Source organism: Notothenia coriiceps, unplaced genomic scaffold, assembly GCF_000735185.1.
Source record: "Notothenia coriiceps isolate Sejong01 unplaced genomic scaffold, NC01 NC01_scaffold00024668, whole genome shotgun sequence".
In the NCBI taxonomy this organism is placed as follows: domain Eukaryota; kingdom Metazoa; phylum Chordata; class Actinopteri; order Perciformes; family Nototheniidae; genus Notothenia; species Notothenia coriiceps.
Genome location: NW_011357369.1, coordinates 1,392,634 through 1,408,782, shown reverse-complemented (window position 1 = coordinate 1,408,782; position 16,149 = coordinate 1,392,634). Strand labels below are relative to the sequence as shown.

The 16,149-nt window shown below is 41.2% G+C and overlaps 2 protein-coding genes across 3 annotated transcripts in view; both read right to left on the bottom strand.

Moving 5' to 3' along the window:
* Positions 1–130: 130 nt before the first annotated feature.
* hsh2d (hematopoietic SH2 domain containing) overlaps positions 131–16,149 on the bottom strand; it is a 364,522-nt gene continuing 348,503 nt past the window's right edge. Inside the window, exons 3-5 of the mRNA XM_010782877.1 lie at positions 1,988–2,153; positions 1,479–1,724; positions 131–698 (exon numbers count right to left, since the gene is read on the bottom strand). Of these exons, the coding sequence (XP_010781179.1) occupies positions 159–698; positions 1,479–1,724; positions 1,988–2,153 (952 nt within the window). The 3' untranslated portion in view covers positions 131–158. The remainder of the gene's footprint in view (positions 699–1,478; positions 1,725–1,987; positions 2,154–16,149) is intronic.
* si:ch73-138n13.1 (protein piccolo) overlaps positions 6,531–16,149 on the bottom strand; it is a 129,899-nt gene continuing 120,280 nt past the window's right edge. For both annotated transcript variants that reach the window (XM_010782859.1, XM_010782858.1), the window contains 7 exons: positions 11,592–11,701; positions 10,612–10,774; positions 10,260–10,422; positions 9,786–9,919; positions 9,287–9,429; positions 8,409–8,496; positions 6,531–8,306 (listed from right to left, as the gene is read on the bottom strand). In XM_010782859.1, coding sequence (XP_010781161.1) covers positions 8,421–8,496; positions 9,287–9,429; positions 9,786–9,919; positions 10,260–10,422; positions 10,612–10,774; positions 11,592–11,701 — 789 coding nt within the window. In that variant the 3' untranslated portion in view covers positions 6,531–8,306; positions 8,409–8,420. The remainder of the gene's footprint in view (positions 8,307–8,408; positions 8,497–9,286; positions 9,430–9,785; positions 9,920–10,259; positions 10,423–10,611; positions 10,775–11,591; positions 11,702–16,149) is intronic.

Here is a 16,149-nt window from a genome sequence, read left to right as displayed (position 1 = left end):
AGACATGAAGAAGAGGGGACACATGTTGATGTAGAAGAGACATGAAGAAGAGGGGACACATGTTGATGTAGAAGAGACATGAAGAAGAGGGGACACATGTTGATGTATAAGAGACATGAAGAAGGGGATTTTGCATAATAGGTGACCTTTAAAGTGTATTAATGGTCAATAGCTCCTTTTTTGTTTGTTGATGCTTCTGTCGTGTTTCTGCCGCCTCTTAGGGTCGGATCCATCTGTACAATATTCTCAAATGGAGCAGAAGGTGGAGGAGGATTGTAGTAGCCAGGAGCAAAAGCTGGAGGAGGAAGGTATTCGTAAGGTAACCCGTCATCATCATAAGCGAGGGAATATGGCGACTCATTAACAGCGTGCATCCCTGTGATCTCCTGGTACTCGTTCTCCGTGACTCCACTCCTCTCCTCCACGGGATTCTCCGGCAACGGTCTGCCTATCTTTTGTAATTTCTTCTTCAGGTTCTTCAGGTTGGAGACGACTGCCAGCTTTGCTTCCTGAATCTTTGCAGACTGCATGGTGGCGCTCATGTGGGGTGGAGTGGCTGCGGGAGCGAGGGGGGTCCCAGATGAAGAAACTGTTCTGATGCAAGCCTGGTTCTGCCTCGCTGGAAGGAAGGGGCTTCGGGCGGGGACCTCCGGGCGCTGGTGGGACGGAGGGTTGTCCGATCTCTTTCTGATCACAGGCTGGAGATCATAAACATGAGACAGCATCAACATTGTAAGAAAATGAAAGGACACCCTATCCACTGAACACATGCTTCAAATCATAGATGTATCTATAACATTGTGACTAAATAAGCAACACACACAGATTAAAGGGGCCCGTTTAGTTTTTTGGGGGCTTTCCCTTTCTCCTGTAGTGTGAGAAATCCCCAAATTCCCTCCAGCTTTTCTCCCACCCTGCCTGAAACACCTCCATTGGACTCCTTTGTGCTACAGGACATCGTGATAGCAATACACTTGCACTTCTATTGGATTGCGCCAACCAATCAGAGCAGACTAGGCTCTGGTTTCAGACAGAGGGTGAAAAGAGGTGCTGCAGCATAGGCAGTATGATCAAAATAAAGACTTTTTTGAACGTTAAAGCCTGGAGACATGTCACAGTAGAGACACTTAATACAAACATTAACCTGGAAATTAGCAGAATATGAACCCTTTAATATCTTGAAAATTATCTAAAGACATTTTCTTACTTAGCTTAACAAAAAAAATCTGCAACAGAAACAGAAATCTCAGATGGGACAAAACCAAAACAGTTCGAAGGTAGAAAGAATTGTTTTTTTGTCCATATTAGACCCCATCACTAGCATATCGAAACCGGAAGATGATTCGAACAAAATAAACATTGAAAGGTCTCGAAGATAGCGTTGATCGGAAATGTTTCAAAATGTTTGATGTATAATTTTTTAAGAACAGTTTTAGAACCAGATAATATAAATGAAACTCTTCAGAGATCATTATTACCGATGCTGGGAGAGGAGGGGTGATGAACGGATGGTCTACTGACAGATTAGGGTAAAGTCTGTTTGGAGACAGGACTGCAGAGTTCCTCATGGTATCTCGATGAGGAAGAGCGGGGGGGATTTCTTCTTCTGATGTTGGGAGGGTTGAGCTTGGATGCTTCGAGTTGTTTTCCATCCAACTGATGTTGGTATTTACAGGTTTTGGGGAAAACAGCAGCTCTGCATAGTCAGACTTGTGATTGGATCTCTGGACAGAGAGAGAAGCACAACAGGTTGTTACTGTTTTCTTTTTGCATGAAGTGCAAGTGGAAAGGAAATAAGCAAATGTTGTGGTTGTTGACCGTAAAGGTGACTACAGTACAGGAAGGAAACAAGGACGTTTTCCCAAAGCAAATATACTGTCCCAATGCTATACTGACATTTACACAGTCTGATGTAAACTAACTTAGGATACAAACCATTCAAATCTATATCTTTTAGATCAACAGTCACCTGTATTCAGTTCCTCACCTGTCCACAAGCGACAGTCAACACCTCGCTGAAAGGCAGGATGGGAGTCCTGCGGTGGAAGTCTATGAGCTCCTGCAGACCCCGGTGGCGCAGGTCTTCTCCAACTATGATATACTGACCGTCCTCTAATGCATCGATCATGAAATGTCTGCAGCGGTCATCAGCACTGAGGGGCAAAGAGAGAGGGGGGGGTCCTCATTAAAGGGGCCCTATTCTGCTCGTATTCAGGTTCATACTAGTATTTAGTGTCTCTCCTGTGACATGTCTCCATGCTCTAATGTTCAAAAAGCTCTTTATTTTGTTCATACTGCCTGTGCTGCAGCACCTCTCTTCACCCTCTGTCTGAAACCAGAGGCCAGTCTGCTCTGATTGGTTAGCTGGACGGCTCTGTTGTGATTGGTCAACCGCTTATGGCACATTTCCACTGCAGCGCGTAGCACGGTTTAAGCGTGCCGTGCCAAACCCGGAGCGTTTTTTTTTTGCTTTTCCACTAGGGGTAGTTCTGCCTCAGGGCTGCTTTTTCACCTTTTTTCTGGCCCTCCAAAATCGAGGTTCTTACCGGGCCAACAACCGGGCTGGGTATGCTAAACTAGTGACGGCAAGGGGGCTACAACTACAACAAAATGAACATATTTGACCGTGATTTAATTGTAATACACGTTTCAAAGTGATGCCGAAGTAACAACATACTGATACTGGTTAGTAAAAACCACGAATTAATGCTTTGCTTTTGAAATGCCTCTCCTGCAGAACCTCACCGGTATGAGAGAGTGTAACCGATCCGGCTCTCACTNAATTTTTATATATATGTATTGAGTGTGCATATGCGCGTTGTTTTACATGCCTGTTCATGGGTTCCAATTTGGTTGCAAAAGTCCATCTAATCTTATTCCAATATACATTTCCTAGAAATGTTGCCTGACAGAATAATTGCTAATTAATAAGCAACGTAAAGTCATTGGGTAGAAAGTCAGCCAACCTTTTTGGAATTGATATTGTGATAACTGATAAAAGGTAATTTATTCATAAGAAGAAATGTTCAGAGAAATGCTGTATCAGCCTCTGGTTTATCTATCATGTTCCCGACATACCTTAACACAAAAGACATTTGGATTGCGGGATGGCATGTCGTCCCTATATTCTGACCGTGTTTAAATGCCAAACGATTAATGCCAATAGAAAAACAGATAGGCAGATGAATGATAATCTAAGAGTTTTTTGTGCGGTAACAACAACGAGTCAGTGTTTCTATCCTATACTGTTCACGCCACCACTTTGAGTGGCCTAGAGAAGAAGAGGGAGTACTGTTCTGACCTGTTGGATCCGGTGTCCAAGCGCGGATACACGCCTTCTCCAAATGAACTGCTCCCTGTGAAGCCATGCGTCGTAACGCCCAGACTTGAGAGGGGAGAAATGGAAGAGGAGCTTTATTTTGGCCTAACACCATAACATTACATTTTACTTGGTACCATCCTTGAAAAACACAATTTCGTCTTGAGTTTGCGACAATTTAAAGTCCTTGTTAAAAGTATGTGTTTTTTTTATAATGTTTACATGGACTGCCCCCCCACCCTCCCTTAGGGGAATCATCCCCCAAAAAACACACACTGGATGCTGCACTAGGTCAGAAACCAGAGGAGACTGTGAAGTCCATCGTAGACGGACCACTTTTGGACAAAATGTCCTCTCCATTAAAGGCAGCTCATTCATAGCCTCCCAACTGAGATACGGGATTGTCCCACTCTGAATAGCTTTAAAGGTCAACTCAAAGAATGGTTGAGAAACAAACAGACGTGCAGTCACCGCTAAATGCACTTTAACACAGGGGTATCTCCTCTTGCACTTTAGGTAGCTCTTTTATCTTCTCTTGCACTTTATATGTCGTAGCTGCTACATTGTACTGCCATGTGGTAAATACTTGTGTATGCTGCTCTTGCTCTTTTGCACTTTTTGCATATCATGTATTTTGTTTTTGTTATGTTTATAAAATGTAATTTTCTTAAATGTTTTATGTGAGGGACTGCGGATGGAAATTAGCTCAAAGCTAAATCTGGCACTGTTACGCTTGACACATTTGAATGTTTTAAGTGTTCATTACTGTGCATTGTCCCTGCCAAATAAACGATTAAATAAAATGAAATGCTGTCGCTTTCATCCAAAGCGACTTCAAATTAACCATGAAGATACAAATTCAAAACAAGAATCATCATCTTCAAAACATGCCAATATCAGTGCTGATACATTTACAAGTGATATAGGAAACTTTCTTCTTACTACTAAGGCAGGGCAGTATATGGATATTAAATCGGTATTGTGATGAGACACAACTTCTTAGATTTTGGATATCGTAATATGGTTGACTATTTTGTACTTTTAAAGGCTGTGTTACAGTAAAGGAATGTCCTTTTCTTTCTAATTTGTAGATTTGTCTTTAACCTTAAGTCCTTATATCCACAGTACTGATGATTATTTATTAAAACATCCCATTGTCTAAATATTTGTTATCAAAGCACAAATAAGCCACCCAACAACATTGTTATCGATATCAAGGTTATATCAAATGATTGTGATATTTGATTTACTCCACATCGCCCAACCATACTTACAGTGTATACATATGTTTGGACCAGTACTTACGGTCCAGACTCGACTATCAGAGATCCGACTTTCTCCAGTCCCTTCTCCATCACATCTTTACACTCTGCAGAAAACTCCGCCTTGCAGCCCTGGAAGTTTTCAAACTCAAACAGAAACACCTGGAAGACAAAAAGCTGCAGATTCACTCCCTGTTTAACAACAAGTCAGTATCCATGAGGTGTGGTTTGGATATAGGCCTTCATAAAGGGGCTAATATTGATCCTAAATAATTGATTTCACTTGACCAAACAGTGGGGGGGGGGGAAAGTATTCAAATCCTTTGATTATAATACACTAAAATACTCTGTTAGTCTGTTAGTTAAATCTTGCATTTAAAATGTTATGTAAATACCTGAGTAAAGGTACTTTGTTACATTACACCACTGCCAAAGAGAAAATCCAAAATACCCACTTACAGCAACATGTATTTTTATGTGTGTTCAGCAGGTCACATTGATTTATTTCTTTTTTTAACTAAGGAGATTTTGATCCAATAGGAGGACATGTTGGCTCCTTCCCTGACCAAACCAGGTGTCCAGCCCTGCACAGACTCTGTTTCTCAGCACCTTATACGAGGCTTCAGCTCCTCCCTGGCTCTTCCCTGCCGCCTGCTGCTCTGGGGCACTCTGCTGCTCCGACATCCTCCTGATCCACTGCTCATCCACTTTGTGCCAGCAGCAAACACACAGGCAATGTACCATCCATCATGCATGCATGTTCAGGGACGGAAACACAGACAGGAGGAAAAAAGCTCAATGTCAAGATTGCAATGTATGACTCAAGTAGTGGATTGTATTCCTTTTGTAAGGATAATCATTAACTGAATAGGACACAAAAGATGATATCATCCCTTAAAGTGTGTCCATGATACTAAAATCATCCAAACCTTGGTCTCCACTTGATGCAGCACCATCTAACTCCATTGCATTGGATGTATTACCCCGCCTGTGTCCACAGTGAGCTTTTTACCTGGGTATGTCTGCTAGGAAGTGGTACTGTCCCTCTTTGTTCGGTGCCACTTGCTGTATGGTGGGGTTGAGCCATTAAAGGGAAGAGACAGGGGGGGTATTTATGGTTTATTTCTGGCCACAACAGCAGAAAAAGGGGAGCTGTTGATACAGCAAGTCTGTCACTCACATTGTGTCCGTAACGCTGCCTCTCAATAGGCAGCTGTGTTGGCACGCGCTGCCCTGCCTGTCCATCCGCTGCCAGCGAGCACTGTGTGCGGGCAAGGGGAAAGAGAGCCAAGAGGATTCAGCAAACAGCCCCGCTCAGCACAAACACACACACACACACACACACACACACACACACACACACACACACACACACACACACACACACAGGGATTAGACACACAAAACTTCCTCTTAACCCACATGTAGGTTAGTGGTATCAAAAATATGTCCATTCACAGGATGCACTGTATAGTAAATCTGTGAATTGTGAAATCATTTATAATAAGGGTAGCGGTAGAAAATATAAAACCCTTATAATAATTTTAAAAAATATTTTGGAAAAATATAGTTTTAAATTCACCGATTAATTTATTCGGACCTCTTTTGACCTCAAAGTAAGACTTTCAGTAAATTGTTTGAACCAAAAAGAGTTGCACATGTTACCATCCCTGAGGAATACCTACAGTGGTCTAAACATGTTGGCTTTTTAATAAATAAACCTTAACAATACAATCTTTTTCATGTCTTCCTTGTGGTTTCCTTTTCTAACATTTTTCTGGAGGAAGTTGAGTGCCTGAATCAACTTCCTGTGTTTTCCAAAAGCACCCAATACATGCTAATCTACACTTGAGTATACTGAGCAACCAATCTTTCCTAAAACGATAGAACATTTCGTTTTTTTAAATATCCACAAGGTTAAACTCTGCCAGAAAAACTCTAGACCAATGTTTAACTCAAGTACATTTTATTAAGAATGTATCCACTTTAGGACACTGGCCAGTACAACACAGTGCAATATACATCTTTACTTTCAAATAAAAAAAGGACAAAAAATAAACCCTCAAATTTTTATGACAAAGTAAAAGGTCACGTACATAGAAACCAGGGACAATCCCCCCAGAGGACTTCGACACATTCACTTGCATTGCATGAGAAAATCTCCAACAACACAGGAGACCAGACGAGAGGCAGAGGTCAGAGCCGTAGTGTGTCGAGTGACAAAGTGCTTTATAGAAGCGCAGCAGCAGGAGGAGGATTACAGTAAAGGTGGAAAGCAGGTGCAAATGTTCATATGCTTTTAGGAGTTCCATCGAGTGATTTAAACAAAGTAGTGAACAAATAATCCCTCCACTGGAGCACCCAACACTTTCAGTTTGACAGCAAAGATTGTGCATGCACATTAAAGGGGACACAATTCCACATTTTGTTTGAAAAACAACAAAAAGCATTATCAAATCAGGATTTAGGAGTGTGTGAGGGCTAAAATCTGAACGTATGGCTTTTAATAAACGCTACAATCATTCTGGGAAGACAGGCTGATTAGTGTTTCTCTTTTATAAAAGTATTTGTGCTGATAAGGAGTGTGCATGATTGACATATGCAAAGTCCCCCGTCCCTCCTACACAAAAAACAAAAAATATATTTAAACAAAAACATATGTACAAGATGCAGCAACTCTGACACTGTTAGGGTTGTGTGGAGTGTAACAAAGTCTATTGTAGTGATGCAACACAAAACTAGTTCTCTGTTAAATCAATCATAATACAAATATAACATCTCCTGATTACAGATGTTAACAAGATTTACACTAGCAATAAAGACAGCAGTGATTTGTTCTTTATGTTCAAGAGTGAGATCATTAGCGTCTGAAATGACGTCCTATGGCAATGCTTGTGTGACGCCCCTCAACATACTGATAACACACACATTATGTTACGACCTGTACACACAAGTCAGGTCAGGAAACCAACACAGGCATCTTGAAGAGGATTTTCTGGATCGTCCTCCAGCGTGTGATGAAGCTCGTAGAGGAACGAGTGTTGCGTGGTCCCACAAGTCAAACATTTCATAACTTTTTGCTTAATACAAAATAGTTGTTGAATACATCTGCAACGGTTCGTATATAGAGAGCACAATTTTGATGATCAATTCATCGTTAAAGCAACTTTTACGCAAACATGTCAGAAAATTATATTTTAACCTCTCAAATGTGGACAATACTTGCTTTGCTTTATTATAACTGAATATCTTTGGGTTTTTGACAAAAACAAAACAAGCCATTTACATCACCATGGACAGTGTTTTCTGCCATTTTTCGACCAAACAATGAACCAATCAATCTAGATAATAATCAACAGATGAATCGATCATGAAAATAATCATCAGTTGCAGCACATTTGCCAATGATCTCTCCCTCCCCTCCTGGTCCCTCTTAAAGTGTTCATGTGAAGAGCCTCCTGCTGCTTCAGGAGAGCTTCCACCGGTTCAAGCATGAAATGGATGAAGCAGAGCAGCAACGATGTTTTTGTTTCTTCTTCTCCTCCTTGCTTGTTTTATTCTTTTCCCAAAAGACAGAGACTCTCCGTAAAAAAAAGGCACCATGCACATTATAAACCCAGATGGGACGAGAACAAAAAAAAAAAAGGTCAGCAGCTGTAGATTCCTCTCTCCTACTCTCCAAAGTTAAGGCTTCTGTTTCATATAGATTCATCTGATAAGGCCACCTAAAGGGGGTTGGGTGAGGATAACAGGTGTTAAAAGATATTTAGGTCTTTTTTGTTAAATACACATTGAAAGATGGGGAGACATTTCGAAAGCTAACTCACCTCATTAATATCTTAGCTTTCATTTTCATACTGACTCAAGCGCTTCTTGGACTTCAGCTCTTTCAACCACTGCGGTGAGTCCTCCTCGCTGCAGAGAGAAGGAGATCAATGAATGCAGGACAAACGTCAAACACTGGAATATACAAGGCTTAGTGGTTCATGTTGAACTTCAAACCCGAGGGTAAAAAGCTCAATTAGCAGTGCAATCTTTGAGTTTATTGTTTCAATCCTGTGTGAAGTTTAAAATAAAAACAATTTTTTTTTCCAGAATATAAAAAGAGAGCACAGAGAATGCATCGAGTGGTCAAATTAAATGTTTTGTAATCAATAACATTTTGCACAGTAAATAAATTTAAAAAATCCAACCAAACCCCTGCTGTGAAGTTTAAAGTTTAGTGCAGCCAAAATAAAAAGAAACATTACTTAAAGGCGGGGAAGGTCATTTTGGAGAAACCAGCTCGAGTGCGCTAGAATTTGAAAATTACTTAAGATATTCATTGCTATCGGGATGTTAAGAGCATTCCATGGAATATAACAAAAAGTGTATCTCGAGCCGGTTTCTCAAACTTACCTACCCCACCTTTAAGATTTTACAAAATTAGAAATGTTCTGCCAGCATTGCTCTCTTATTTGCAGCATTTCTTCTATAATAATAACAAATAAATGCAACCAAACCCCTCCCTTTATGAGTTTGTGCACAGAGCCTCAGGAAGAGAGCTTGAGTTAACGAAGACATTTGATTACCACTGATGTGTGAACCATTATCTCGGGCTAAAGCAAAGAAACCCTACCCTGGCTCTGTCCAATTAGATTCTCATCTCCCCACTTCTGGTCTTCTCTGCAAAGAAAACAAGTTTTATATGAATAATTGAGCTTACCCATTCTCTTTCCCACCAGCTGGGGGCAGTACTCGTGTTGCCCGGGGGAGAAAGGGGGACTTGGGAGAGCGAGAGAGTTGTGAAGGAGAGGGAGCGGATCCGTCCATCTGACCGTCAGATTCGCCCCTCCTCCTCAGATTGGCCTGACAAGAGGAACGGGACAGATGTAGGTACTTTAATTCATAATAAGATGTTATGACATAGTGAGTAGGTGAATAAACAAAGAATTCGACCCTGGTATTTTGTTGCTATAAATGTACACATAAATAACATACAGTTAAAAACGATGACCATAAACATTTGACTACTAAGTATAGACTTAAATATCCTCAGAGTAGGAGAACAGAAACGGAGCTAGAAACAAAAACAGAGAACAGGAGACCACAACACTGAGGCTGCTATCCACTGCGCCATTTTGGATATCTGAGAAACGAATCCAAGGTATAGACAGCACAGTTTAATATAGATATTAGCTTATCTTGTAAATGTTGAGGCTCACCTTTAAAGCTGAAGGGTCCAGCCCGGTGAACAGGGGGATCCTCTGCGGCTGAGAGGAGACGGCAGGGCCGGCCTCGGCTCCTCTGGCCCGCTCCTCAGAGTCACAGTCATTATCCTTGCTCTCAACCTTCGCCTCTGTCATGGGGAAAATATGTATTTTTATATCACATGTAAACATACAGAATACTAAAACGGCACATTTGCAACTGCATCTTTTGAATTGGCTGCACTCACATTTGAGAGACAAACATGAGCTGCTTTTTTACTTCTTTTTTTGTGTTTTTAGCTACAGTATATTGCTGCTACGTTTAAAACACAAATGCATTTTGGAGTACATTTTCATTGCACATTAAAACTTGTTTCCTGGCAACAATTTGAAATGCTCTTTTGTTTGTTTGTCAGGTAAAGGTTTAGTTGAGAATAGGAATCTTGAATACAAAGCGTGGTCCCTTGATCTTCTTGTGTTAGTGCTCACCTGTGGAGTCTCTGTAGAGCCAGTCGTCTGTGGCTCCTCCCTCGGCCGGGGACAGCGCTCCTGTCTGACGGGCGGCTCTGGAGGGGCGGGCCCTCGGGGCGCGCTTCTTCACCAGGTGAGCTCTGGAGCGCAGGGCGCTGGTGTCTAACAGAGCGATCGGGACCTGGCCGTCCAAACAGAGAAATACATAGGAGATTAGGTTGAACTTCCAAAAATTGGAAAAGAAAATGCACAAATGTGTGCCGTACATTATCACAGCCCAAAGCTCAACAAAGAGAACAAGCCAAACATGCCTCTAGTGAAGCGCAAGGGGTTAAAACAGCAGCAGACATTAGCTGGGGTTAACACTCACATCAGGGAAAGGGAGCGGCTGGCTCTCAGATGTTGATTGAGGAATGCCGTCCGGAGCGTCGCTATCAAACCGTGAGCCGGGATCAGCTAGCATGTGCGGGGGGGTGGGCTTCCTTGGTGAGGGGCTCAGATTACTTTCTGAATTGGGAGTGGCAGGACTGAGGCTGAAGTTAAGAAGAGAAAAGTTATAAAACAAATGTGTGGTTGCTTTAACCGCAGGTACAATCCCTTGTACAATCAAATAGAGCCTGAGTCATTTATTCCCTTTTGTTGGCAAACAAAGATGGAGCTGACGCGCCTAAAAACAGGGGTAAAGGTGAAACAAGAAGGATGGACATACATTTATTTATATTATATATAAAACACACTACATCTTGTTTTTTTTATACAAATTTGATATAATCTCTGTTCTTCTTGTTGTTGGTTAACGATGTGATGATATTTTCTGACCACAGGGGGTCAGTGAAGTAACAGAGAAGTCATGGAATTATTGTAACTTTTTTTATTATTATCCACCATTCCTCCATAGCTAGAAAGATAAACATAGATTGTGGTAGTTTGTTCAACACTTTAACCGCAGCATGAACAATGACAGAAGATGGCGTATACATCTTACTGCCTTCAGGTTAACTTTCAGAAGGAGGTATTTTCATTCTTTGTTTTCTTTAAGCTTGAATAGCAAAACATTGACGTAAAAATGAAAAAACTTGTGAATTTGTATTTAGTTTGAGACATAGACTTTAGTTTATATCGACTAACTTTAGTCACATTTTTAAAGGGCACTAATCTGGATAGGAAAATCGAAATAAATAAACATGAGAGGATATTTCCCCGAACACCATGGCTCTGTTTTCATTTTCGCAATTGACGATTTTGGGTGGTTTGGGAATATTGACTTGTGTTGTGTTGTGTACTTAAAAACACACTGAAAACAAATAAAAACAAATGAAGCACCAGACGAAATGAAAACCGTGTGTTCACCTGTCATCAGTGCGCAGTCCTGTCTCCCAGGTGCCATACTGACTGTCAGTGTCTCGGACCGGTGTTCCCGAGTCCTCCTCCTCACCACTGACGCTCTGCTTCTGCTGCACCTGGGAGAGAGAAGAGGAGAACAATTATGAATGATTGAGGAGGAATCAAACTGGCTCTAAGTTATATAACAGACCGGCTTGAGAGACGCCAGCAGCCGCTCTCACTTGACATTCAGAAAATACTCTCGGAGTAAATCTCTAGGAATCCAAGCCGAGAAGTCACGGTGAACAACGATGGACCAAAGGTTTTTCTTAAGGGATGAGGTGTGGTTCACCCTGTTGATAAGTGTGATGCCATCTTTTAAAATGCTGTGATTGGTTATTAAAAAAACTAAAACTATAATAAAATTAATTGTAGCTAAACTACAAATACAGATCTACGTATACTGTTAATACTGCCGTACTATATTTGTATTATACACTTATTGCATTATGTGCACATTTCCCCCTCCAAGCAGTGGTTTAGAATTTGATCTGAACGAAATGTTAAAACATTTTGTTGTTACCAAAAGATGAACTTGCACACTAGGCTATTTTAATCGTTTTTGTATTATGTGCTCATAATTCATGCCATTGCCTATATAAGCAGCGGCCTTAGCTGCCATGTACAGATAGAATTAACTTGCAAAAGTTAAGGCGCTTATGGAGACATTTTTGTACAAAATAAATAAAAACTTCATACAACTTCAGGATATTCGATGATAAGTTTCGTAAATATTTGCAAAAAGTTGATTTACATTATCATTGCTAAGTCAAGCCATATAGTATGTGGTCAATAGAGCCAGTAGTTGAACAGTAATGAAAGGTCAAGGGATGAGTTAATGGAGACCAGAACGGGGACACTAACGGAGACGGGTGGGGGGGGGGTGATTGACTCGGTGTGTTTGCTGTGTACTGAACCATGCCGCTTTTAATGAGGCTGGTACAGAGGACATACTGTCTCAATAGAAACACGGCATGAACTGACAAGCCTGGCCTATATAGGGAAAAGACAATAGAAAGTCCTTCTGTCCTCAGATGTTGCCGAAGGAGTGGAGGGAGAAACGTGATACACCTGGCTCTGATGTTGACCGGTCTGTAAGCGGTGAGGAGGGTTCACTTCATGTTTATGTGAGGAGTAGTTCCCAGTTCTCATTCTTAGAGCTTCATGAATGCCTTCCTTGTTTTCTTTGTGAATGTGAGAGCAGAGATACAAGAGTACTTCAAAAAGAGCACGGCAGAGACATTGAAGACTGATACATTTGGATTGTGAGACCATAAGATTGCTAAAGAGAAGAAAAAAAGAAACAGCAGTTCAGGATGTCCTTTATCAGCGAAGCCTTTCCTGACAGGAACAAAGAAAAAACAGAGAACAGTGAGAAAGGCTCCCTGTGTCGGAAAAAACACTTCTTCTCAAGTTCATCCTCTTCTCAAGGATTTGTAGCACTCACACTTTTCATGTTGACACCACAGGGTCACACCACTTACCCTAAAATACACACACTTCACAGTGTTGCTGCCACTGACAACGAAGAAACCTCTCCTCCAAATCAGACTGGAGGTGGAACATACAGAAACACTAGCAACGTACTTCACTTATCTAGTGATCTTCGGGTTGATTTAATGCTAATTCAGCAAGATTAGTAGGTCCTCTCATAGATGAGGCTACAAATAAAGATGTATACAAACGATTATAGAAACATTAGCGAGTTATTAATTCACTTGCGAATCAACAGAAGCTATGGATCAATAACACAGCCATTGTGTTGGTGCTGATCCAACAACAGCAGCGTTTCATGAAGCGTTTACAATAATGGTTTGTTCAATAGATCGTGGCCCAGTAGGAAATCTTAATGTGTTCATTGTGATCCAGAGGCCTAAAGGCACCCAGTATTCTTAAAAACAGCATGACTGTTAATAGCTGTTCCAAGAAGCCACAGGTTTTATGTGTATGTTCCTCAATGTCATACATAGAACATCTGGTTGTCACATTTTTAAGATTTGAGGCTTGATTAGCGCTATTTCAATAAAGCGATGTTGTTGCTCTAATAATCGGATAAATATGTGGGTACCATTCTCTAAAAAGTTTCTCCTGAAATGGATGTAAAACGTTACTCTTGGTGGTGCAAACAAAGATGTAATTTCACATCCTTACCAAGTAAAGTTGATTACTTTGTCTTAGTCGACGGAAGCAGCCACCTCAGTTCCAATGTATAAAAGTGTGGGGCAGTCACTTATTAGTATGTGCAATGCTGTTTTGTAGTGTTGCATTATGTGATGTATATCCATGTTTATAGTGTATTGTGGTTTATGTTAATGAAAGCTGTTATTTTTCTGTATCACATTGAATCATGTCAAAGAGTTAAACATTAGCTAACTACAAAACTATCTGTGCAGCAAATCAGTTTCGAGCTCTGTATTTGAACGTGTCCCAAATGAAAAGACATTTCAATGTGTTTCTCTTAAAGCTTACTGGCCCTCTAACATGGTCTGAAAACTCCTTTCTGACAGAGTGCGGTGGACAGTTTCTGCTTTTTTCAGAACCAGAATGCTTATTTAATGCAGAAATAGACAAAGTGTGCAGAGGTATGAAGCGGGGGGGAGGGGCTTTGAACTTAGATCCAGCTGGAAACCTCAGCATTATGTCATCCCTCTGTCATCTAGCGGTTGTCGTAAACTGCTATTACTGCTGTCAAAATGCCAAACAATCTTAAAACCAGGTCCCATCTATCGTGTGTGTGTGTGTGTGTGTGTGTGTGTGTGTGTGTGTGTGTGTGTGTGTGTGTGTGTGTGTGTGTGTGTGTGTGTGTGTGTGTGTGTGTGTGTGTGTGTGTGTGATTCAACCTAAAACACACCCTCACCTGATCAGCATAGAGGAAAAACACTGACTTTGCTGGAACTTGTTGAAAAGAGGCGCCACTACACAAGCTCTTTCTCAATACCACGTATTATTCAGTAAGAGAGTGGTTTGTAACAGCCTCAGTACTGAACCTCAATAGAACTCTTTTTACGTTCTCTGTTGGTTTAGTATGCATTAATCTACAGACAGTGCCAGTTTAGAAAGGTTTCTTTGCCAAAGGATAACCACAATACCTTTAAAGCTCTGCTGAATGGACTCTCACAGGTGTATGCTCAGCTATCAACCACAAACATGGATAATATGGGTCACAGTGAGGCATACTGAACCAACAGGTCCAATAGCAATGATTAATAGCTGTCAGGATGAAGGCTCTTACTTAATAACATTAGCCATAGCCAGCTTTCCAGAGACAGGAAGGGTGTGTCGGGGGAAGCGACATAACAAAGAACGGATGAATGGAAGGATGAAGGAGAGAAAGGCTTGATCACTAAATGGGGTTGACTGACAATCTGAGGAGGAAGGGGCTGGAACGAGGCCTTGGAAACGACTATTTGATAACACACTGATCGACGATACACTCACACAGGGTGGAGGAAAAGCGGTCTATGGATTGCTCCAACCACAACAGTTAAAAAGGAAAGTGAGTAATTGCATGGGTGTTCTTTGAAAAGGGAAGGGCTCTGCAGTAAAGCACCTAACAGATGGTCTTACATCAGAGCAGAGAAAACAGAGTGCGCAGCTACTGGAGATATAATCATATGTTTACATAAACACAGCCTCCAATAACCCAGTTACCTGCACTGTCAATGAATGTTATTTGGGATTTCAATCAGTGCTGCAGTCTAACGGCGTGTGCTGTTTGTGATTCAGACCTCACAAACAACAGAAATATTAGTTGAAGCGATAGTTTGCATGTTTTGAAATAGGGGTTGTATGAGGTACTTCCTTAGTCAGTATGTTACCAACAGTAGATAGGGAGTTATTGCATGAGAGAAAACAATACATGTAGTGCTTGCTCAAAATGTCTGATGGCCACCTGAAAGAAAGGCTGACCCATAAAAAAAAGCTCATTCAGTTTAATTCCACGCCAAGATTATTTGTATCGCTCTGTCTTGTGAGAGCTCACAGTCTGATTGGGAAATAAACTATTATCTCTGTCCTCGCCAAAGCCAGACTCCATTAAAAACGTGTGCGGGGATGTGTGACTTTGGTAAATACGAACCAACCAAAGCAACACAATAAGACACACAAACTCACCAATGTCGTTTTTTCCCCAATGGATTCAGGTGGCTTTGCAAGAACACGTTAGTTTGAAAGGCAGTCTCTTGGCAAGGCAAAGGGATGGGTATATTCTAAATATAGCACACACCTAAACTGATACATCAAGGTGGGCCTTTCTCTTAGGTTGCTAAAATATGTTTAACACGTCCACAGCAGTACCTTGCTTTGCTGTAATACCTTCTTCTCACACCGGGGTAGTTGTGTTGACCGTCATCAACTGGAGGCAATACATTTTGACTATGGGTAAGTACCTAAACAGCTCAATTGCAAAACATTCAAACTATCCTTTTAAGGTGTTTACATAGCTCAGTATTTCACCTTAAATCTACTTATAGCTGTTGTGGCTGTCACTATGCTCATAATCTTGGTTTGAGCTTCAGGATAAATA